At 35.8% G+C, this 26235-nt stretch overlaps 1 protein-coding gene across 1 annotated transcript; it reads right to left on the minus strand.

The window, feature by feature from the left end:
- Positions 1–1784: 1784 nt before the first annotated feature.
- LOC136747891 (beta-1,4 N-acetylgalactosaminyltransferase 2) lies at positions 1785–26235 on the minus strand. The gene is made up of 11 exons (XM_066701204.1): positions 26076–26235; positions 13570–13770; positions 12923–13042; positions 12462–12568; positions 11672–11709; positions 9707–9887; positions 9209–9295; positions 3824–4005; positions 3476–3619; positions 3158–3377; positions 1785–2730 (listed from the first exon to the last, which is right to left on the minus strand). Exons 1-11 carry the CDS (start codon positions 26096–26098, stop codon positions 2525–2527), a joined length of 1509 nt encoding a protein of 502 aa, XP_066557301.1. The 5' UTR covers positions 26099–26235; the 3' UTR covers positions 1785–2524.

Raw genomic sequence — 26235 nt, forward strand, 5'->3', positions numbered from 1 at the left:
ATTATTATTATTATTATTATTATTATTATTGTTATTATTATTATTATTATTGTTATTATTATTATTATTATTATTATTATTATTATTATTATTATTAATAATTTTTATATTAAATAAAATATGATACAATTATGTTTAACATCTTAAATCAAAAGTATAAACCACATGAATGTACATTGTAATACAATGTTTATGATACAAAAAACATGCCTTAGCATTTTAGGGGTTGGATGCAAATTTGACAATGTTTAAATTATGTAAACTTTTGAAGCCCTGGCCTACAGAGTCATTTTAAATCCCAGTTCACAGCACTGTCTAACCCAGTGGTTCCCAAACTTTCTGGGTGGCGCCCCCCAAAAACATTTGGGTCACAGCTCACGCCACCCCCACCCCCCGGTCCCACACGTTCATATTTATATTACCACTTATTATTTTTGAAAGCCCTAACGTTTACCAAGGATGAATATACTTCAAAACTTTTGCATTTCACTTTTCACTATTTTATTTGGCCATTTACATTGGAATCTCTCTATGCCTATTCTTACTCCATCTACGGATGAGCCTGAATCAACATAGTTACACAGGATACAGTAACGCTCTCTTTCCATTTTATACAATTTTACTAGTTATTTAATATATAGGATATATATTAAGGATGAGACCGAATAGTCGAAAATTCAACTATTCATTAAAGATGGCCACTATCGACAAGTGAATCTAACATTCGATAGTTAAAATAATAATAATATAGATTTTATTTTAAAGCCTGTGTGGTTGGTTGGCTCTCTATAGCTGTAATGAAGATTGACGGGAGGGTGGGATTTGTTATTTCTTGTCTGTGATTTGCTAACAATGACAGATCTCCGCGACTCAGACAATGGGATCTGTGGAATTCTGCAGATCTGCTATGTTAACCCACCTAAAAGCCAAACACCCTTCTGCGAAAAAATCAATGACAAAAAAGGAAAGAGGAGCAACAAACAAATTAATATTATTAAAACACACACAGACAGCTATTGCTATACATTTTGTTTTCACTGGAATGCACATGTTTCTGAATTCATTTAATAAAGTTGTTGTGTTAGTTCAGAACTTTTGCAATTGCAAAAATTGTCACATTGCATTATTTCGCATTTAATGCATTTTTTGTTAATGCATTTCCAAGATATTGCAGCAGAGAGTCCTGGCGAGCTCGTTTCCCACTTGATGACATTTTGGAGCTTATGGCTGTCACGTTTGCCTCGGGGGCTCGGGAACAGGGAACCCAAATGCAGTGCTGGATCGCAGGATGGTCGGACAGGCGTGGGTCGGGTACCGGTGGATCAGGACAATGGAGGCTAAGCAGAGACGTGGTCATGGTCGGCGGAACAAGGGCTCAGAATTGCAGTGGGGACTGACAAAACTTCACCCTGAGTGAAGTCAGTGAGGGGTTTATAAAGGGGAGCAGGAACCAGGCTTGGGAGGTGCAGGGCGAATGGGAACAGAGGGATGGACAGGAGTGCACATGGGTGACCGGAATGTTAATTGACAGAGTGAAGAAAGCAGGGAGAAGGCAGGGAAATGGCGGCCCCTAGTGGGGATAGAGGGGGAGTGCTAGGGGACCATGACAATGGCAAGCCGTTGTGACATTTAATCCATAACCGGATGTTAATTAGTATGCATTTTTGATATCAAGAATACAATTATTGATATCAGAAATACAATGTAATGTAATCATTGGAAACTTGCACTGATTTTGACTTCCTTGAAAACAGCATGTAATCTTGAAAAAAAAATCAAATTGCTACATAAAGCATATTATTTTAATCTGAACACATATTAAATCAAATTGACACAACCCAACACAAGCAATTAATTAATTAATACATTGGACAAGGTTTACTCATTTCCCTACCAGACTAAAAGTCAGATTCATGTTAATTTCCAATTTCTTTACATTAAAGAAAACAAGTTTTAGAACCTAATTCCATAGCTACAGTATAAGGGTGCATAGTTGTTTGATCTCCCAGTATGAGGAGCTCATATCACTAAAATTGTAAAACCTGCTTCACACAATCTCTGTCACCAGCACAATCCAGTTTGCACCAGAAATATACTTGAGCTTCAGTCTGTGTATATGACATATACAAATAGTGAATTATTTTCTGGTGCAAGGCATTTTTCATATAGATGGCAGCTTTGGAAAAGTACACAACTTGCAAGTTGTGTTCAATCTTCTGGCTTTAACCTTCTGCTCTCCACCACTTGGTCTCAAGTGTAAAACATGCAACAATACACAACAATGCGTATTGCACAATCACATGATGTTATCTCATCATATCAAAATATGCTGTCAACAGGATTCCGTTACATTCCCGTTTGTCCCTTGAATAATATGAACATAGTAAGTGCACAAGGAAAACATGATTATTTTAAACAAAGCGAAAAAAGAACACCCATATATACTCAACAACCCGTAAACTGAGATGGGAAGGGGGAATTAGCAACCTCTTCTATCATACAGAATCATTTTTGTTTTCTTATTCTACGGTGAAAAACACTTCAGTCTGTTCTTAAAGTAGTATAGTGCCATCTTCATTTTGACTTCCTCCTGCTTTTCAATTCGAAATGTCCAGTACTGGTCCAGCACCTTTTTCTCCTCTCCAGTTGCCTGTCCTTTAGGCTGGTGTCCCACGGAGATTATGCTGCAGGAAGCCACAAGTAGTTTCCCCAGACCGTCCACAAAGAACTCTAGTAAAACACACGGAGTGACAGCGCCAGTGAGGAACAGCAGGGGCCCGTGACCAAACACAAAACACACAAATCACAAGTATCCCTTCACTATGTAAATTCAACAATCAAGATCCTAACTGGATCTTAGAAGCCAGCCTTCAGTAATACAGTCCAGCCCATCTCCTGGCTTTTCCCTGACCTTACACCATACTATTAATTTGCTTAATAGTTACAAAAATTACTATAAACCAGGTTTATGTAATGTTTGGCAATTTAAAAACAAAACAAAAAAGGTTCTAGAAATGCAAATTCATAAATATAATTAAAGTAACAATACATAACTATGGGGGGACGCCGGCTTGGAAACCCAGTAATCTGCAGGAAGCTCCACTTTGTTAACTTGTTACTGATCCACTGTCATTATCCTGCTGTGTAGCCACATTACCTGTGTGAGCTACTCTCTGGAGCCGGGGGTCAAAGCCCACCCTGCGGACCGAGTCTGTCCGGGCGAGGAAGAAGTTGACCACTCCCCCGGTGAGGTGGCAATCTGGGAAGCCAGGGATGCTCTGGTAGTTGCCCATTCTCCGGCTCAGACAGCCGCCATCCTCCCCCTCTTCATACACCAGCTTGAAATTGAAGAAATTGCCTGCCACCGAGCCCCCCACCTGCCAGGAGGGGAATAGAGAGCAATTCAACAGTCCAGAAAGTAAGAATGAAAGAAAGAAAGTATGAAAAAGAAATACAGAAATGAATCCTCACTCACCACGTCCAGCTCAGGCATAGCCTCCATAACTTCCACCAGCTTCTCGATCTTGGTGCTCTCAGTGAACAGGAAGTCATCATCCACCCACAGCAGGTATTTGGTAGAGACCTGAGACACGACCAGGTTCCTGCCTGCAAACCAGCCCTGCAACATCCAGTAGTTGTGCTTGTCATGGGGGTGATTTTCTGAGAACATGCACTTAATGGTCTGAGCTTTCCTAAAGCACTTTTCCACAGGTTAAGCATGGCGCTGGGGTGGGAGCTATGGTGCATGCTGTCTTGTTTGTCTCCAAAACAAAAAGGGTGATGATTGAAATTGTCTGCACTTGCCACGAACAGGATGACTTACCTTAGCGGGGGGCATGATGTATTGCTCAATGTTCGAGCCTTTGATCGGCTGTGGTTTGAAGCTGTCATCTGCTACAATGATTTTGATATCCTTGTAAAATGCCCGAATACTCTCAATGAGGCGATTGAGCTGGGCATATCTCAAGAAAGTCTTGGTGGTGATCGTCACCTGCGAGTTGATATCTGGAATTACAAACAGTTCCCAAAAACATATGGAACGCACATGCTCTATTTTCTCATATGTGGAGTACTTCTAAAAGCAGAACCAATAACTAAATAAACTACAACACAACAAACACAAAATGTACATGAGTAAAAAGTTTAAGTAAGGTTCTGGACATTTAGTCCTAGAATCCCACTTGGAATCTCTGGACAACACAAGGCATGCTATCCTCAGTCAGGGGCCCAAATGAAGGATGAGCACCAAAATCTCTGATGAAGAATCATGCAGTCTTGGAATAATGTGATATCTTTTCAGGATAAAACAATACTATACATTCATGAGGAGCAGTAGAAATGCACCCCCACTGGATTGGCAGATGAATGGTAAACTTTTAGACATTTCCTACATGAGCAACCTGAGGTATCTTAACCCAATGGCATCATTACAGCAGGTCTATGGGGTCAGATCAGTGGGGTCCAGAAGTCTGGACTACAGATAGCAATGAAGAAACATACATGTTCCATAGTCCGAGCCAACCCATTGGGAACCTTGAATACCTTTTCACAACTTCCTGAGAGTAATTTGGAGCTATTGCAGAAGGCATCATCTTATTGCTCTTTGAGTTGCAAAATATATAAAACCTGTCCTTGCTAATTCCATGTTGTTTGAATAAGACTGTAAATAGTTTAATGGAATGGAAGGATGCTGATCTGTTAAGCTACAGCCAAAATGTCACAATGGACAAATAGTTTTAATGTATAATTACAGTTATTGTTATTATTACTTTCGATTGACGATTACTTTAAACTTGTGTGTGGTTGGTTTATCTAGTATCAATATCAGAATAAATGATAATAGCTTAATAAAGCCATGTTATCTGTTGTACTTTGGTGAGCACAGGCCTGTATCATAAAACACAGAAGTTTAAAGCTGTCTTAAGTCCTTTACCACAAGCCTACATTTCTCAGTTAGGAAGTGTCGCGGAGCTGAACGGCACTGTCTCGCAGACAATCACAAAAATAGAGAAGGACTTAGGGTTCAAGCTACTTCGTATGGCAGCGTTGTGTGCAGAGCAATAATAATAGAGTTGTGATCCATAGTTCAATAAAAACACATCTTTACTTGATGAGGATTAAAAACGTTGTCACAAAAATACATATGCAGCAGAGCGTCATTAAAAACGGGAAACAGTCACGTACCTCCAAACACAAAATGTTGGGATTAATATTATAAACAAATCCAAAAAGAGAGTATAGCGTAAAAATACATATGTGCAAAAGTGAAAACAAACAAAAATAAAGTATAGAGGTATTTCCACAATCCACCCATTAAAAAGAGAAATCCAAGAGGTAATCCAATTTGATATCCTTAACTAAAACGTAAAACACAGAACTTCAAAGCTGTCTTGTTAAGTCCTTTACCACAAGCCTACATTTCTCAGTTAGGAAGATATATGCATTTCTGTATATATTTGCCAAAATAAGGTTGTATGATTTACAAGACCAAGCTTTTGTAGCTTGACCAAAACAAACACAATTCCTGCCATGGTTTTCCCTCAGAGGACATAAACTACACTTATGGAGAATGTTTGTTTTTTTATTTATTAGTTTATTTGGCTTTATCTAATATTTGCAAATTAAATTAGGGGGATACTTGGTCTGAGTAGGAATACAAAATCTCAGAACATATTGACAATTATGGCATATTCTAGAACCAGACAGTCTACTGATCAAAACAAGACCATCCACGTCTTGGTAGATGCAAGACACACCCTTAGACCCCATTCACACTTATTAGGACGGCCCTGGGCGCCTCAAATTCAGTCCGGCTTTTTCCAGACACCCCGTTCACACTGGCGGGTTTAGGAGCCTCAGGGCGTCACACATGCGGGCGAAAAGCGGCCTAAACGAAATGCATGCCGGGAATAAACAAATCCGCTCAAACAAACCAGTGACGCAGGACATTAGGTCTGTTACAGGTGTGTGCGATGTGTTTATAATCACAGCTTATTACTATCGATTGGCTATTGTTCGGTTCTATATTTTATTTGAAAGTCATCTTACCCTTTGCAGCCGAAGCTTTCTAAAATAATTTAAAATGTGCTGGTTCAATGGGGAATCGAATTAATATACACTCACCTAAAGGATTATTAGGAACACCATACTAATACTGTGTTTGACCCCCTTTCGCCTTCAGAACTGCCTTAATTCTACGTGCCATTGATTCAACAAGGTGCTGAAAGCATTCTTTAGAAATGTTGGCCCATATTGATAGGATAGCATCTTGCAGTTGATGGAGATTTGTGGGATGCACATCCAGGGCACGAAGCTCCCGTTCCACCACATCCCAAAGATGCTCTATTGGGTTGAGATCTGGTGACTGTGGGGGCCAGTTTAGTACAGTGAACTCATTGTCATGTTCAAGAAACCAATTTGAAATGATTCGACCTTTGTGACATGGTGCATTATCCTGCTGGAAGTAGCCATCAGAGGATGGGTACATGGTGGTCATAAAGGTATGGACATGGTCAGAAACAATGCTCAGGTAGGCCGTGGCATTTAAACGATGCCCAATTGGCACTAAGGGGCCTAAAGTGTGCCAAGAAAACATCCCCCACACCATTACACCACCACCACCAGCCTGCACAGTGGTAACAAGGCATGATGGATCCATGTTCTCATTCTGTTTACGCCAAATTCTGACTCTACCATCTGAATGTCTCAACAGAAATCGAGACTCATCAGACCAGCTTTGCTGCATACCTCGGTTGTAACGAGTGGTTATTTCAGTCAAAGTTGCTCTTCTATCAGCTTGAATCAGTCGGCCCATTCTCCTCTGACCTCTAGCATCAACAAGGCATTTTCGCCCACAGGACTGCCGCATACTGGATGTTTTTCCCTTTTCACACCATTCTTTGTAAACCCTAGAAATGGTTGTGCGTGAAAATCCCAGTAACTGAGCAGATTGTGAAATACTCAGACCGGCCCGTCTGGCACCAACAACCATGCCACGCTCAAAATTGCTTAAATCACCTTTCTTTCCCATTCAGACATTCAGTTTGGAGTTCAGGAGATTGTCTTGACCAGGACCACACCCCTAAATGCATTGAAGCAACTGCCATGTGATTGGTTGGTTAGATAATTGCATTAATGAGAAATTGAACAGGTGTTCCTAATAATCCTTTAGGTGAGTGTATTTCCCTTTTTAAATGTCTATCTTCGGTTCTGCAAGTCTAAAAGTGCTGTTACAATCCACCCGAAAGCGAAGCACTTTATTAGCACATCTGCATTAAATCTCAAGAAATCGTGTGCATTAGTATGCAATCGTGTGCACGGAAAGCAGCCTCTGTGACGCGTGTGTAGTTTTATCAGACAGCAGCGCTGCGCTCCTGCGGTTCCTGTTGTAACTGTATCTTCATCCTCATTGTAAACAGCGCTTTCATTTCTGCATCGGCCCAGTTTTTACCTCTAACGCCGGCATTTGTGATTGTACTGCTCAGCTCAATATAATCCCATTTCGGATTGGATAGTAAACAGCTGGTCTCGTATTAAAATGCACTGATTTGAATGGAAACCTGCGTCGATTAAATTTATATTGTTTTAATGCAAAATTCGGATAATTAATAAAGTTATGGTAATTTCACAATGCAATTTTTACGTGTAAAATGCATACTGTTACATTTCAAACTTCAATGATACTTAGTACAAGAAAAAACAATAGCAAGTTTACCAGCTACACAATCTTTTATTTTAATCGACCGAGTAGTTGTTTATCATTATAACTCATTACTTAGCCTAGACTTTTATAATACATATAAAGATGTGAGATAGCGAAATGTAACAGTACATTTAAGGCTATGGGAACAATATAAAATGTAAGGCTAGCATTTATCAGTTTCATCCGTGTTTGCTTTTCTTCTTTCTTAGTTTGGTTTTATGTGTTTTTATAATGCAGTATACTGGAACTGGAAGACCTATAAAGCATAAACCAACATCCTGCATCCTACACAACTTATTCAGGTTGTGTTATAAAAAGTCAGTTTCTGACTTGATGGAACTTATTGCATTACATACAATTTTTAATTACTTTTTCTATTTGTAATGATCTCCAGTTCCGACCAACATCATTAACATCTTCAATTTGCCTACCCAGGTCACCTCCCTTGATCCTGTACAGGCTGCTTGTGTAGGTGAGTGACTTCAGCAGGCCATTGAGAGTGTTCACAGTTACATACCAGCACATTTTTACTGGGCCGGCCTAACTCTCAAGTGTGAACGGGGTCTTAGAGAGCTCAAAAAGTCAAGACGGAAAACTCTGTGAAGACCCTGTACTGGAAAGTTAAAGAAAGTGTTTTGTAATAACTATATAATGTTTTATATTAATACTAGCATTAGATATAGCATGTATACAGATTTATCAGGCTAAGGAAGACAGATCGGACGGACTTGGGCTTGCACCTTTTGATTGGATGAACGGTCACAACATTCTACGTCTTTTTCTTGTAAAGCTTCACTCATGTTTGTAAAAACGAAGTTCTCACTGAAGAAATTCCCTGACGTGGTGCTTCCAAGCTAGCTTAATAAAGTTCCTATTTGCTTTATCTCAACAACTTTTCCAATTATTTCAGAGATGGGTTCAACACTCTGTTTACAGTGTACTAATACACAACGATTTTACCTAATTGGATCTGAACTTCTCTGTGTTTGATAGAACATCAAATAGTGTAGTGTAGTGTAGATCCAGATAATGTTATTGTAGCAAGATTCCATACTGGCCTTGATATTTTGTATATGTGGGGTAACACTTAAATAAAAGCTTGTCATTTTTAACAATGTCATCCAGCAAAGAACGCCGAAGCATCTCCTGCAGTAAGTAAATTATATTTGATGAATCTTGGTTGGTTTATTTATTTGGTGATTTAAAAACAAAACAAAAAAAGGTTCCAGAAAATTAAATTCATAAATATAATTAAAGTAACAATACATAATAATAAAGTAACAATATATACCAGGTTGGAAACCCAGTAATCTGCAGGAAGCTCTACTTTGTCACCTTGTTACTGATCCACTGTCATTATCCTGCTGTGTAGCCACATAACCTGTGTGAGCTACTCTCTGGAGCCGGGGGTCAAAGCCCACCCTGTGGACCAAGTCTGTCCGGGCGAGGAAGAATTTGACCACTCCCCCAGTGAGGTGGCATTTCTGTTGCGGGAGCCAGTCTTACCTTGGCCGGGGTCAGACAGGTTTGGGATGGGTGTCTGTTGTATCACAATAGGGAAGGTAGCAGAATACCGCTCAAATGTGACATGAACTGTGGAAACAATATAAAATGTAAGGCTAGGTGCATTGGTGTCACAAAATAAGGTTATTAAAATATTTTCTCACTTACACATATCCACTCATGTTCAATTTATTCTGCAGAACATTGTTCATTTATCAGTTTCATGTGTCGGTCACTTAAAAGGGCTTTCTTGCAGTGTTTGATTTTCTTCTTTCTTAGTTTGGTTTTATGTGTTTTTATAATGCAGTATACTGGAACTGGAAGACCTATAAAGCATAAACCAACATCCTGCATCCTACACAACTCATTCAGGTTGTGTTATAAAAAGTCAGTTTCTGACTTGGTGGAACTTATTGCATTACATACAATTTTTAATTACTTTTGCTATTTGTAATTATCTCCAGTTCCGACCAACATCATTAACATCTTCAATTTGCCTACCCAGGTCACCTCCCTTGATCCTGTACAGGCTGCTTGTGTAGGTGAGTGACTTCAGCAGGCCATTGAGAGTGTCCAGCCTGGAGGCAGACAAAGACAGGACCTTCTCTTTCTGCCCCTCTACTTTGCCATCTGAATCTGAGTTCTTAATGGCAAGGACTCCATTGGTGACACTAAGAGTAACCTGGCAAGGGGAAAAAATTGATAAAACCTTAATTCTTCACCAGATCAGAGATAAACCAGTGTCTGCGTTTGCATTGGCTAGTGCAGCTACATTCTGGGACCAAATCTGACCCACTGTTTTTTAAAATATTTTTTTATTGATCTGCTTTTCATTAAGGTGATCAAAAGTATATTTTTCATCCCCACAGAACACTTTTAAAATGATCTTTAATTCAGACCACAGTTTTGAGGCACAATGTGAAATTGCAGTTGCTAGTTTAGCCAGACAAAGCTGAAAACACTGAGTATTATGTCAAAATCAAAATCCCAATCAAAATCAAAATCAAAATCAAAATCAAAATCAAATCAAATCAAATCAAATCAAATCACATCAAATCTTTAGATAATCCACTAATCAGGATATTTGAAACTTCATAACACACTGAGGATCTTGTGCTATCTCCTCCCATTGAGCTGTACCACTACCACATGTCATAGCTAAAATAAATCAGTATAACAATTAACATTACCTTATATCAGCATTCAAATATAGTGGAATACATAAAAAATGTTTCTGGGCATCACAATGTCTTGTTAAGAACACAAATGAAACATGCTCTAATATAGGTTCTCCCCTCCATTCTCCTGGTCATGCACGCTCCCTGCTGGCCTTTTAATGTTTGTTACTACACGCATGCTCCCATGGCAAACAGCTGCATACAGCTGCATCAGCTGGCTGAATGCATGTCCAGGCTCTCAGTTACACAAAGTAAGTTTTCAACCCTTTTTATTTTAACCCATAGTATGTTATAAGTGATGCTATTTTAATGCCTGTGTGCACCCAGTAATTAAATAACAAGAACTCGTTTTGCTTTAATCATTGAAAGTTGTTAAAACCGACAAGTACAACACCAGATAAAGAAATGAATACATGCACATTTTAAACATTTTAAGCATTTCCCTGATCTTCCCAATCACGCTTCCACAAGGTAATTCTACACATTAAACACTGATGTCTTTAAGCTCCACTCTTTTCTGTGCAGCCCCATACATATACATACAAGCAGCATAGACTATAATGCATATGCAATCGCAAAGTTCATTCATTAGGGAAGGGGAACACATTTCTCCTTCACACAAATAAGACTGAAAGGTTTTCACCTCCTGTGGGGAAATACAATTCATTTTCCCATACCCTTTTTGGATCAGTTTTCAAACACCCAATCAGTTTTTCATTTGTACATTTTACAGCCAATTCCAGCAATGCAGCTCTGTTCATGCTATTTTATTTCTTAGTAGACACCCAGTGTATTATTCCTGTAGTTCAGACAATCCCAATAGAAGTATTCAGAAGGTAAATTGAGTTAATTTTGACCTAGACTCATTTGGCTAAGGGAACGATGACTGGACCATGAGGACAAGGCAATCAGAACTCCCCCTCCCTCTTTCAGGTGGAATGAGCTGCTGCAATGGTGGTATTGGGTGTGGAGGAGTGACACAAAGCGATGAATGCTGGGAAGTGTGTTTGTTGTCAGAGACTTATGCTTGGAAAGTCCAGTGAGCTGAAACTGTAGATGGTGCCAAATTGAGCAGCTGACCAATATCAGTTTCTCATTTCACTATTGTTTAACTAATGTGCCACTTGTTCTGCAGTGATCCACAGTCATCCAGCCATAAACATGACAAACACTCAAACAATGGCCCTAACCACCTTGTGAAAGTACAGAGCTGGTTTGTGGTTTGTCGTGAAAAATGCAGCAGATCTGTCACCAATACAGAACAACAAGGGATGAAACTTGTACTGACCTGGTAATGTTCTCTATTATGTGCATGTACACTTAGCCCTGCAATACAGTATAACACAGATCTGTGAAACCCAAACCTGCATGTGTCACAGGATGCTTCAGCAGTGAGATTACTTAAAACATCACAATCTCTCACAAGGGATAAAAACACTTTTATATTGAAGAACAAACATATTATGTAACTTGTAAGGTATGTAAGGTGTGTCAATAGAAAATGTGCATCATATGTTTTATAAATGTATGGTGTCAAATAAAAACTCTATAAACTGTATAAATAGTATAAAGTGGTTTCAAAAAATAAATTAATATATTATATTATTATACATTCCCCGAGCCCCTCACCAGGATAAGCGGTTTCAAAGATGGATGGATGGATGGATTATTATACATAGAGTACAGATTTGTACTTTGTGATATGCTGGTATATCAAAGTTTTGAGTCTGGTCTTGCTCCAAGCATCAGTATGTTTGAACATTCTACAGGTGAGAAGAGACTCAATAACCACCTAACAAAACACCCATATTAGGTGCATGGACAATCATCACACAGTTTTGCATAATAACTGTGGTGAGGTTAAAGTTCATGGTTGTAGATGAGACATGTTACCATAGCCTAATGATTCATTAGGCTCCTTAAAAAGGGGACTTTCTGCAATAATAATAATAATAATAATAATAATAATAATAATAATAATAATAATAATAATAAACATCGCCGTCATCAAAAGTGTACACTGGCATTGGCTTCCCTTCCTATGTCTTTGAAATGTGTGGATTTCAGGAAAGGCGTACCTGGTATCAAGGTTTCCTGCAATGGAGCAGCGCGGACTCCTTGGATCGGGTACATCAGAGGGGAGTTGGGCCGAGCAACTAGGAGCTGCTGTAAAGGAGACTGTTCCCTGTGAAAGCACAAAGACGGCTTCCCTTTTTAACCTTGCAACAAATTAATGTGCTAACCTTCCAGGTCACGTGAACTTGGTGTTTGGATATTGAGGAGCATGGAGATTCAACAGAACAATATCGGCAAGGTGCATCTCTGTCCCCAGGACGCCTTGCCCACCTTTTTATAGAGCAGAGCAGTAGTTACACTATTGATGATATCACTAGAGTTATCGAGACAATGCCAAGCAAAGCGGGAATGCATTTAAAGATTGCCATTAACCCATCTGCCAGTGTTGTTTTCCTTCCTTCCTTCCCAACAGAAAGTAGACAAGCTGCTGGAGGCCAGTTTTGTGCCTTGCAACTTTTCTCACCTGATCAGATGCTTTTGGTGCTCCACCTCCCTCCTTCGTCTGACTTCACTCAGCTCTGCCGCATTCACAAAGTCTTCCAGGTTGTACGATTTTGATGTCTTCAAGCAGCTGCACTGTGTGCTGTGGAAACGCAACATTTTGTAGAAGTTACAATAATGCATTAATTATTAACTCTAACTTTGATAAAACAAAACGGGACATATGTGCACATACACACATATACAGTATATGACAATTAATTAAATACCAATATAATTTGAAATTGAAATGGAATATATTAAATAATTGAATTCCCAATTTTAAGTCCAATACACATGTCCTGTTCAGTTGTCCTTATTGGTCTATGATACACCTATGTCTAGCCTTAAAAAGTGCAGTAATACAATCAATACAAAATACAATGATTAATGGCTGGAGCATAAGGAAGCACAGTTTATTATTATTATTTATTTATTTATTTATTTCTTGGCAGATGCCCTTATCCAGGGTGACTTACAACATAAGTTTAATAAGAAAGTGCGCAGGAGCCAGAGTGCTGAGCAGCCCTGGGGATTATATTTATATTCTGTATATATACATCTATAGGCTTCTATAATAAATTAAACTGCTCCTAATCCGACTGGCAATTGTAAAGACAACAAACTTACTTTCTTGAAGCATGGTTAGGTATATTTTGCTCATTGAACACCCCTGAGTCATCATGGTACTCCACTGGCTCATCATGGTCCCTCTTTCGCTCATCATGGTGACCCTCTGGCTCAGGAAAGTCACTGGCCCCTTTATAGGAATAATACAAAACTGATCCCATGCCAAATAACAACAGGATGGCGAGGTATATCAGTTTCACCCTGTAACGTGAAGAGATCAAACCAGAGATTTAGAATAACACAAGTGAAGAACTTCTGTGAGATCATGCCACCCAGTAATTCACAATAATAACAAGTTTATTTTATTTTATTTTATTTTATATGTGGTGTTTCCCTAGGTTTGTGTTTAGGGCTTATAGGCCTACATGTGATCAACATTACATGTGTATGGTGGCGTCTTGCCATAATCAACAGCAAGAAGTGAGGTACATTATGGACCACGACTACAGTTTAAAGTCTAAAGGTCTAAAGCTGAGCAGTTAAACTAGTATCATTAAGTGGCAAGACTCTGCTACAGCATGGCTGGTAGGGTCAAGTAGCAACAGGGAAGTTGGAGTGAAGCCTTGAACTGAGAGGTAAATATAAACACAGGAGTTGAATATAGGTAATAAACTGGAACTGCAAACATTTATAATAAAACAATGAATACTAAACATACGCAGACTAACTAACTCATTCAAATGATCGCCAATTTTTTTCAGACTATCGTATTAAACGCATTGCTATGCACAACAGCTCTTATACAACAGACTTAGCAGCAACAGCTCATCTGCTAATAAATAAATAAATAAATACATCAATACATGAATAAAAATAAGAAGAAGAACAGAGCATGTTAGACTGTAGGGAAATTCCAATCAGATTATTTATGGTTAAACCATAAATGCCCTCTTTCCTCACTGCTGGTCTCTCAATCTGCCTCTTGCTCTCATGTACAATGCAACAATGAATGGAATGTATTTGCTGTCCTTTATGCAGCTATACTAAGGCCATGATACACTATAACATTTCCATGAAATCCGATTGCATGCAATCTGAATGCATTCGATTTAGTTGGATTTCATGAAGTCCGAATGTGTGAAATCGTACAATTTCATAGGGTGAAATCAAATGACATCGTGATGCAATCGCACCCCATACGGAAAGGAAATATATTGCAATATATCAAAAAAATATTGTGGACATATCATTTGATATAATGTAAAATATATCCAGTTCAAAATAAATTTAAGAATATATTTACATTAATATATTTCACCAAATGTATTTGTGATTTAAAAAAAATATATTTCACCAAATATATTTCTAATTTCAATAATACATATTTAACATTGCATAGTGAAATGCCCGAGTCTCAAACTCAGTTGTTGGAGGTATATATTGCCTACTAGTCATTGTCTGGACAAGAATTACATAACTCAAAAGATTTAATATGTAACTACCCAGCCAGCACACCCAGGTGTGCCCCAAGTGTGTAGTAACTGGCTAGGCTGGGCCCAGCTGGGCTTAGGCTTTAGACAGGGATTGCCAATATCTGCAACTCTACAGACCTGTATCTGTCTTAACTCAGCTCAATCAACTGGAATCTTCACAATTATTGTATTATTTTTGCTAGTTTTATTGTTCGCTGTACTTGTTTAGTTTTTGTTTATGTAGTGGCAAGAAAACAGTGCTGAATAGAAGGCAATGAAGCAGTTTGCAGCAGCCAGATCCATCACAATGCTGCACAGCTGACCCTGTAGCGCAGCCTTCCAAGTTTATTGTATTGAACATTTTGATAAATGGCACAGAGCAAGCCGGTGATGGCACAGGTTTTGATGAGTTTTAGTTAATAATTACTGTTCATTGTTTATTATCATTATAGCGTTTCAGTGTATTGCGTGTTATTTGTATTTTTTGTTTATTTGCATTTAATTGTTTTTATTATTACAAAATGTAGGTTATTTTAAACTAAAACGTTATGAATATTGCATTTGCATTTTTTTATTTGTTCAAACCAAAACATGTGTTTCTCTTCAGTGGACATGTAATACACATGAACATAAAGGGTTAATGAAAAACACATTTCAGTTCTTTTTTTTGTATTTCATTCATCATACATTTACCTTTTAAAGTAAGTACCTGGAAAAGTTTTCATTTTTTCATCTGGAGTTGAAATATTTAAAAAGACAATCAGTGTGTATGTTTTATATTTAAAGGTGTTTACAATATATTTGGAAGTTTAAAATATATACATATAAAATATTATGTATTTCAATATTTTAGGTTTTAAAAATATATTAATGTATTTCACAAAATATATCAATATACAAAAACTGCAATTTATATTTTTAATTATATTATATATTATATTATATTATATTATACATATTATAACATATGTTCCAGAAAAATGACAATATACTGTAATATATGTTAAACTATATTTTAATGTTTTGATAATATATTTCTTATATGTTGATGTATATTGTTTAATCTGTTTGTATTTTCACATCCCTGTTTATTTTATTGTATTGCTCTGTTGTATTGTACATGTAATGTAATGTTTTTTTGTTTTTGTTTAAAAAACTTTGGCATCACCAGTGCAGTCAAGTCATACAAAACATATCTCAATATACAAACCCAGCACTCATTTATATATTTTAAAATATATTGTAGTCCTATATATTGTATTTTATATATTGTATGTTCCAGGAAGATAGAACAAAATATTGTTACATATGTTAAAATATATATTTATGTTTTTTATAATATATGTATAATATATTCATATATTTTGAAAAATATATCACAATATTCTAAAACGGCAATCATTTACATATGTTTACATATATTGCATTATATTACAAGATATTGTAATCTATTTTCCAGTAATATATTGTTACTGATATTTTAAAATATATAGTTTTTTTCCAATAACATATTTCAAATAATATATTCTGCATTTATTTAATTTCTGTAAGGTACGATATATAAAAGGTGTTTGGCAGCGAGACTACGTGTTGAAGTTTGGAGTTTTGATAGAGTTAGCAAGAAATAAGATCAAGAGTGTAAATACTATCTGTATACGCATATTTAGTTATGGCAGACAGCCTACAGTGCAGCTTCAGCCATGCTGTATATGCTGGGAAAAAGAAGACGACTTCAATCACGTTATGCAAGTGTACACTCCGTGTTTGTTACAGAAATTAATGAAAACAATACTAATTTCAGTATGAAAAAATATATTTGTTCAACATATTTGCATATTTGTTCAAAACCTGGAGTTTAATATTTTTGAGATATCTAACACTGAGAGTTCACTGCACACCGTTCATCATGGTCCCTCTTTCGCTCATCATGGTGACCCTCTGGCTCAGGAAAGTCACTGGCCCCTTTATAGGAATAATAAAAAACTGATCCCATGCCAAATAACAACAGGATGGTGAGGTATATCAGTTTCACCCTGTAACGTGAAGAGATCAAACCAGAGATTTAGAATAACACAAGTGAAGAACTTCTGTGAGATCATGCCACCCAGTAATTCACAATAATAACAAGTTTATTTTATTTTATTTTATTTTATTTTATTTTATTTTATTTTATATGTGGTGTTTCCCTAGGTTTGTGTTTAGGGCTTATAGGCCTACATGTGATCAACATTACATGTGTATGGTGGCGTCTTGCCATAATCAACAGCAAGAAGTGAGGTACATTATGGACCACGACTACAGTTTAAAGTCTAAAGGTCTAAAGCTGAGCAGTTAAACTAGTATCATTAAGTGGCAAGACTCTGCTACAGCATGGCTGGTAGGGTCAAGTAGCAACAGGGAAGTTGGAGTGAAGCCTTGAACTGAGAGGTAAATATAAACACAGGAGTTGAATATAGGTAATAAACTGGAACTGCAAACATTTATAATAAAACAATGAATACTAAACATACGCAGACTAACTAACTCATTCAAATGATCGCCAATTTTTTTCAGACTATCGTATTAAACGCATTGCTATGCACAACAGCTCTTATACAACAGACTTAGCAGCAACAGCTCATCTGCTAATAAATAAATAAATAAATACATCAATACATGAATAAAAATAAGAAGAAGAACAGAGCATGTTAGACTGTAGGGAAATTCCAATCAGATTATTTATGGTTAAACCATAAATGCCCTCTTTCCTCACTGCTGGTCTCTCAATCTGCCTCTTGCTCTCATGTACAATGCAACAATGAATGGAATGTATTTGCTGTCCTTTATGCAGCTATACTAAGGCCATGATACACTATAACATTTCCATGAAATCCGATTGCATGCAATCTGAATGCATTCGATTTAGTTGGATTTCATGAAGTCCGAATGTGTGAAATCGTACAATTTCATAGGGTGAAATCAAATGACATCGTGATGCAATCGCACCCCATACGGAAAGGAAATATATTGCAATATATCAAAAAAATATTGTGGACATATCATTTGATATAATGTAAAATATATCCAGTTCAAAATAAATTTAAGAATATATTTACATTAATATATTTCACCAAATGTATTTGTGATTTAAAAAAAATATATTTCACCAAATATATTTCTAATTTCAATAATACATATTTAACATTGCATAGTGAAATGCCCGAGTCTCAAACTCAGTTGTTGGAGGTATATATTGCCTACTAGTCATTGTCTGGACAAGAATTACATAACTCAAAAGATTTAATATGTAACTACCCAGCCAGCACACCCAGGTGTGCCCTAAGTGTGTAGTAACTGGCTAGGCTGGGCCCAGCTGGGCTTAGGCTTTAGACAGGGATTGCCAATATCTGCAACTCTACAGACCTGTATCTGTCTTAACTCAGCTCAATCAACTGGAATCTTCACAATTATTGTATTATTTTTGCTAGTTTTATTGTTCGCTGTACTTGTTTAGTTTTTGTTTATGTAGTGGCAAGAAAACAGTGCTGAATAGAAGGCAATGAAGCAGTTTGCAGCAGCCAGATCCATCACAATGCTGCACAGCTGACCCTGTAGCGCAGCCTTCCAAGTTTATTGTATTGAACATTTTGATAAATGGCACAGAGCAAGCCGGTGATGGCACAGGTTTTGATGAGTTTTAGTTAATAATTACTGTTCATTGTTTATTATCATTATAGCGTTTCAGTGTATTGCGTGTTATTTGTATTTTTTGTTTATTTGCATTTAATTGTTTTTATTATTACAAAATGTAGGTTATTTTAAACTAAAACGTTATGAATATTGCATTTGCATTTTTTTATTTGTTCAAACCAAAACATGTGTTTCTCTTCAGTGGACATGTAATACACATGAACATAAAGGGTTAATGAAAAACACATTTCAGTTCTTTTTTTTGTATTTCATTCATCATACATTTACCTTTTAAAGTAAGTACCTGGAAAAGTTTTCATTTTTTCATCTGGAGTTGAAATATTTAAAAAGACAATCAGTGTGTATGTTTTATATTTAAAGGTGTTTACAATATATTTGGAAGTTTAAAATATATACATATAAAATATTATGTATTTCAATATTTTAGGTTTTAAAAATATATTAATGTATTTCACAAAATATATCAATATACAAAAACTGCAATTTATATTTTTAATTATATTATATATTATATTATATTATATTATTCATATTATAACATATGTTCCAGAAAAATGACAATATACTGTAATATATGTTAAACTATATTTTAATGTTTTGATAATATATTTCTTATATGTTGATGTATATTGTTTAATCTGTTTGTATTTTCACATCCCTGTTTATTTTATTGTATTGCTCTGTTGTATTGTACATGTAATGTAATGTTTTTTTGTTTTTGTTTAAAAAACTTTGGCATCACCAGTGCAGTCAAGTCATACAAAACATATCTCAATATACAAACCCAGCACTCATTTATATATTTTAAAATATATTGTAGTCCTATATATTGTATTTTATATATTGTATGTTCCAGGAAGATAGAACAAAATATTGTTACATATGTTAAAATATATATTTATGTTTTTTATAATATATGTATAATATATTCATATATTTTGAAAAATATATCACAATATTCTAAAACGGCAATCATTTACATATGTTTACATATATTGCATTATATTACAAGATATTGTAATCTATTTTCCAGTAATATATTGTTACTGATATTTTAAAATATATAGTTTTTTTCCAATAACATATTTCGAATAATATATTCTGCATTTATTTAATTTCTGTAAGGTACGATATATAAAAGGTGTTTGGCAGCAAGACTACGTGTTGAAGTTTGGAGTTTTGATAGAGTTAGCAAGAAATAAGATCAAGAGTGTAAATACTATCTGTATACGCATATTTAGTTATGGCAGACAGCCTACAGTGCAGCTTCAGCCATGCTGTATATGCTGGGAAAGAGAAGACGACTTCAATCACGTTATGCAAGTGTACACTCCGTGTTTGTTACAGAAATTAATGAAAACAATACTAATTTCAGAATGAAAAAATATATTTGTTCAACATATTTGCATATTTGTTCAAAACCTGGAGTTTAATATTTTTGAGATATCTAACACTGAGAGTTCACTGCACACCGTTCATCATGGTCCCTCTTTCGCTCATCATGGTGACCCTCTGGCTCAGGAAAGTCACTGGCCCCTTTATAGGAATAATAAAAAACTGATCCCATGCCAAATAACAACAGGATGGCGAGGTATATCAGTTTCACCCTGTAACGTGAAGAGATCAAACCAGAGATTTAGAATAACACAAGTGAAGAACTTCTGTGAGATCATGCCACCCAGTAATTCACAATAATAACAAGTTTATTTTATTTTATTTTATTTTATTTTATTTTATTTTATATGTGGTGTTTCCCTAGGTTTGTGTTTAGGGCTTATAGGCCTACATGTGATCAACATTACATGTGTATGGTGGCGTCTTGCCATAATCAACAGCAAGAAGTGAGGTACATTATGGACCACGACTACAGTTTAAAGTCTAAAGGTCTAAAGCTGAGCAGTTAAACTAGTATCATTAAGTGGCAAGACTCTGCTACAGCATGGCTGGTAGGGTCAAGTAGCAACAGGGAAGTTGGAGTGAAGCCTTGAACTGAGAGGTAAATATAAACACAGGAGTTGAATATAGGTAATAAACTGGAACTGCAAACATTTATAATAAAACAATGAATACTAAACATACGCAGACTAACTAACTCATTCAAATGATCGCCAATTTTTTTCAGACTATCGTATTAAACGCATTGCTATGCACAACAGCTCTTATACAACAGACTTAGCAGCAACAGCTCATCTGCTAATAAATAAATAAATAAATACATCAATACATGAATAAAAATAAGAAGAAGAACAGAGCATGTTAGACTGTAGGGAAATTCCAATCAGATTATTTATGGTTAAACCATAAATGCCCTCTTTCCTCACTGCTGGTCTCTCAATCTGCCTCTTGCTCTCATGTACAATGCAACAATGAATGGAATGTATTTGCTGTCCTTTATGCAGCTATACTAAGGCCATGATACACTATAACATTTCCATGAAATCCGATTGCATGCAATCTGAATGCATTCGATTTAGTTGGATTTCATGAAATCCGAATGTGTGAAATCGTACAATTTCATAGGGTGAAATCAAATGACATCGTGATGCAATCGCACCCCATACGGAAAGGAAATATATTGCAATATATCAAAAAAATATGTGGACACATCATTTGATATAATGTAAAATATATCCAGTTCAAAATACATTTAAGAATATATTTACATTAATATATTTCACCAAATGTATTTGTGATTTAAAAAAAATATATTTCATCAAATATATTTCTAATTTCAATAATACATATTTAACATTGCAAAGTGAAATGCCCGAGTCTCAAACTCAGTTGTTGGAGGTATATATTGCCTACTAGTCATTGTCTGGACAAGAATTACATAACTCAAAAGATTTAATATGTAACTACCCAGCCAGCACACCCAGGTGTGCCCCAAGTGTGTAGTAACTGGCTAGGCTGGGCCCAGCTGGGCTTAGGCTTTAGACAGGGATTGCCAATATCTGCAACTCTACAGACCTGTATCTGTCTTAACTCAGCTCAATCAACTGGAATCTTCACAATTATTGTATTATTTTTAATAATTACTGTTCATTGTTTATTATCATTATAGCGTTTCAGTGTATTGCGTGTTATTTGTATTTTTTTTGTTTATTTGCATTTAATTGTTTTTATTATTACAAAATGTAGGTTATTTTAAACTAAAACGTTATGAATATTGCATTTGCATTTTTTTATTTGTTCAAACCAAAACATGTGTTTCTCTTCAGTGGACATGTAATACACATGAACATAAAGGGTTAATGAAAAACACATTTCAGTTCTTTTTTTTGTATTTCATTCATCATACATTTACCTTTTAAAGTAAGTACCTGGAAAAGTTTTCATTTTTTCATCTGGAGTTGAAATATTTAAAAAGACAATCAGTGTGTATGTTTTATATTTAAAGGTGTTTACAATATATTTGGAAGTTTAAAATATATACATATAAAATATTATGTATTTCAATATTTTAGGTTTTAAAAATATATTAATGTATTTCACAAAATATATCAATATACAAAAACTGCAATTTATATTTTTAATTATATTATATATTATATTATATTATATTATACATATTATAACATATGTTCCAGAAAAATGACAATATACTGTAATATATGTTAAACTATATTTTAATGTTTTGATAATATATTTCTTATATGTTGATGTATATTGTTTAATCTGTTTGTATTTTCACATCCCTGTTTATTTTATTGTATTGCTCTGTTGTATTGTACATGTAATGTAATGTTTTTTTGTTTTTGTTTAAAAAACTTTGGCATCACCAGTGCAGTCAAGTCATACAAAACATATCTCAATATACAAACCCAGCACTCATTTATATATTTTAAAATATATTGTAGTCCTATATATTGTATTTTATATATTGTATGTTCCAGGAAGATAGAACAAAATATTGTTACATATGTTAAAATATATATTTATGTTTTTTATAATATATGTATAATATATTCATATATTTTGAAAAATATATCACAATATTCTAAAACGGCAATCATTTACATATGTTTACATATATTGCATTATATTACAAGATATTGTAATCTATTTTCCAGTAATATATTGTTACTGATATTTTAAAATATATAGTTTTTTTCCAATAACATATTTCAAATAATATATTCTGCATTTATTTAATTTCTGTAAGGTACGATATATAAAAGGTGTTTGGCAGCGAGACTACGTGTTGAAGTTTGGAGTTTTGATAGAGTTAGCAAGAGTACACTCCGTGTTTGTTACAGAAATTAATGAAAACAATACTAATTTCAGTATGAAAAAATATATTTGTTCAACATATTTGCATATTTGTTCAAAACCTGGAGTTTAATATTTTTGAGATATCTAACACTGAGAGTCTTACGTTGTACAGTATATTTCTTAAAAGATGATTAATCATTTACTTTGTAAAAAAAATATATATATATGGCTACAAGCCTTAAATCACCAGTCACTATATCAACTAACATCCTGAGTAAGTTTGTAAATATTTTTTTTCTCTATCTACTTGAGCAGATTTAAACAAATACAATGTTCCCTTATAATGTGGCGATTATTCGGTTAACACTAAAAGCGCCGACATTTCGAACTACATACAAGAGCCTAAACTATATTATAATAATGATAGGCAAACGATCGAATAAAACTCACACTAATGGAGTAGGGTATTTCAATGTAAATATGAACATAGAACATAAAAATGATTGGTCCATCCTCCTCTCTTGCCTCGCTGACCTTGGGATATCTGGGACTGCTCTCACCTGGTTCTCCTCCTACCTCAGTGACCGGTCCTACCAAGTGACATGGTGAGGCTCCTCATCCACCCCCCAACCTCTCCTCACAGGCGTTCCCCAAGGCTCCATCCTGGGCCCCCTCCTGTTCTCTCTCTACACTCGCTCCCTGGGCCCCCTCATTGCTTCCCATGGTTTTTCCTACCACTTCTATGCTGATGATGCCCAAATCTTCCTGTCTTTTCCCTCTTCTGACCCTCTCATCCCCTCACGCATCTCCTCCTGCTTGTCTGCCATCTCCGCCTGGATGCACTCGCACCACCTCAAGCTCAACCTCTCCAAATCAGATCTCCTCTTTTTCCCTCACTCTTCCTCACCTTCTGCTGACCTCCCCATCTCGATCCCCTTGGAATCCACCACACTCTCTCCTCTCCTTCCGCTAAAAATCTAGGAGTCACCCTGTAAATTGTAAATTGGAATTTGTAAAATATATTATTTTGAATTGCTATGTTTTAGCTAAGTTGAATTTGTAATAATTGATGCCTTGTACTTCTCTGTATTTTTACACTTTGTTTGCACTTATTTTGTAAGTTGCCCTGGATAAGGGCGTCTGCCAAGAAATAATAATAATAATAATAATAATAATAATAATAATAATAATAATAATAATGACATCAAAGCGCCTTTTTTTCTAAACGAGTACACCGCACAGTCAAAACACATAGATGAAACAAGTGTTTATTTGCGGGGTAATCGCTCTGTTTCCACTCAATCTGACTACAGTTGTACGGACACTTGTAATGCTGCTATACAGTGCGTGTGTTTTTCAAGCACATGAAAGACTGCAGACTGTAGGTGAGGTAGAGACCGCGACTTGAACTTGATTTGCGTTTATGCAGTAGGCATATTTTATAGATATATTTAGTAACAGTCACGAACGGGTTTGCACTGTGTATTCGGCAACACAGAGTAATTCAAATTACATCGTTCAAACTCACCAGCCCCGCGATTCTAGTGCTAAATTGTAAAGGCGAATCACGCAAGAGACCACATTACGAGAGCTACAGTACAGTATCTGCGCACACACCGCGGGTTACAGCCGCTAATGGGAAAACTAAAGTTTGGATTCAAACTGGATTCGTAGGAATACTGAAGACAAAGGAAAGGTTTTCTGTTTAATTTGCATGCAATGCTTTTCTCACAAGGGCAGTGAGTCCTTCGCAGTATCATTTGTGAGCACAACACCCGTTTGCTGTAATTATTATAATTTAGTTTGCTGATTATAATTATTTTGTGTTTTTTAAAATATACATTCCTATTTATTTTTATTTATTTATTTACTTTTAAAGTTACATCGTTATTCTCTAATATGAATGTCTAGTATTTATTAAATAAGTGTGTGGCAGAACCACTTAAAGTCTGTTACACTTATAAATGACCCGTTGTTAGCAGAACGTTGCGTTGTGTGTTATCTGGGGAACTATCTTATTACATTTAAAGTATCATTGACATTTCATAACTGTTGTCAAACTGTGTTCGTGCATGGAAAAGTTATTTGATACATAATTAAAAGGCAGAGCCACTGAAAATGCACACCGTTCTTTTGTCTGAAGGATTAAATCACCTTTCATGAAACCAGTTTAATACCCGCTATGCGTTTCTGATTGATTTTCGTTTTAATTTGATCGCATACCTATATATTACAATATTTAAATGAATAGAAATCAGCAAACCATTTCCACAGGTGTAATGCTTTTTAGAATACCTTCCCCAACGCCAGGCGCTGCTCCCCAGGTTCACGTCGCCAAACAACGACATGCGCAAACAACCTGGAACTCTTGTGACGAAACATTAAAACATTCAACAAACATTCGCCAATAGCCATTTAAAGCAGTACCAAAAAACAAAAACTTAGGTCTAGATCTGATGTATGTGATAATCACAATTACTGAACGTTACACCGCAATTTTTCCTCCTTTCTCGGTTTTCCATAAAGTGTAACTATTCTGGTAATTCTAAAATGATTACGTACTACAACAGATCAAATTACAATCATGTTGTTGGTCAGAAGGTGAATTATTGTCATATGGCATACATTTACATACATTGTGGTTCTTACGAGGCCACTTCCACTGTTCTCTTGCTGTGGAGAAGCCTGGGATAATGTAATTTCTATTCCATACTGAATGATACATCCACAATGATATCACACCTGATTTGCAACCTACACATTCCTCTCACACCTGTTACTCAATGGTCATGTTGTTATAATTGTTTCATGTCACATATGTCATGTCAGTTATATGTGTTTCTGTTATTCGTTTTCCAGATACAGTGTTCTAGCTGCCAGCGATGGTACCACAACTCGAGCACGACAGGCTTCACCACTAGTCACTGAATTAGTTATTGATTTTTGTATTGATTTTACTGCTTTAAATGGCTATTGGCGAATATCTGTTGAATGTCTGAATGTTTGAATATTGAACTCATTTTACCTCCATTGTGAATAACAGAAAACAGTTGCTTTAAGATTGCAACAGATTTACTGTAAGCAAACCTACAAAATGCCATGTCCAGCTGCCATGAGAGTATAATTTGAATATATAGAAACATGGCTCACTTCTTATAAACTGGTTTTCAATATAGAGTCGGGCAGTACCTTTTGAATGCGTCGCAGCCCATTATTCCGATTTGACACTGGTTCTTGCCCTTTGTCGTCGAAATGGGATCCAGTTTGTGCACAGGTCTTCAGCCTGTGTGAGATTAAGAGGTGTCATCCGTGGGGCTCTGAAGCAGGGATAGCAGACGAGACAACCCAC

This window comes from Amia ocellicauda, chromosome 4 (genome assembly GCF_036373705.1).
Source record: "Amia ocellicauda isolate fAmiCal2 chromosome 4, fAmiCal2.hap1, whole genome shotgun sequence".
Taxonomy (NCBI): Eukaryota; Metazoa; Chordata; class Actinopteri; order Amiiformes; family Amiidae; genus Amia; species Amia ocellicauda.

What these genes read in the sequence shown, in the direction of transcription:
- LOC136747891 (XM_066701204.1), bottom strand. Translation starts at nt 26,098, where the DNA reads ATGGGCTGCGACGCATTCAAAAG. An exon ending in ATAATAGAGAACATTACCAG is followed by an intron (nt 9,888 to 11,671) that starts GTCAGTACAAGT and finishes TCCCCTTGCCAG; the next exon opens with GTTACTCTTAGTGTCACCAA. An exon ending in ACATCATGCCCCCCGCTAAG is followed by an intron (nt 3,620 to 3,823) that starts GTAAGTCATCCT and finishes TGGATGTTGCAG; the next exon opens with GGCTGGTTTGCAGGCAGGAA.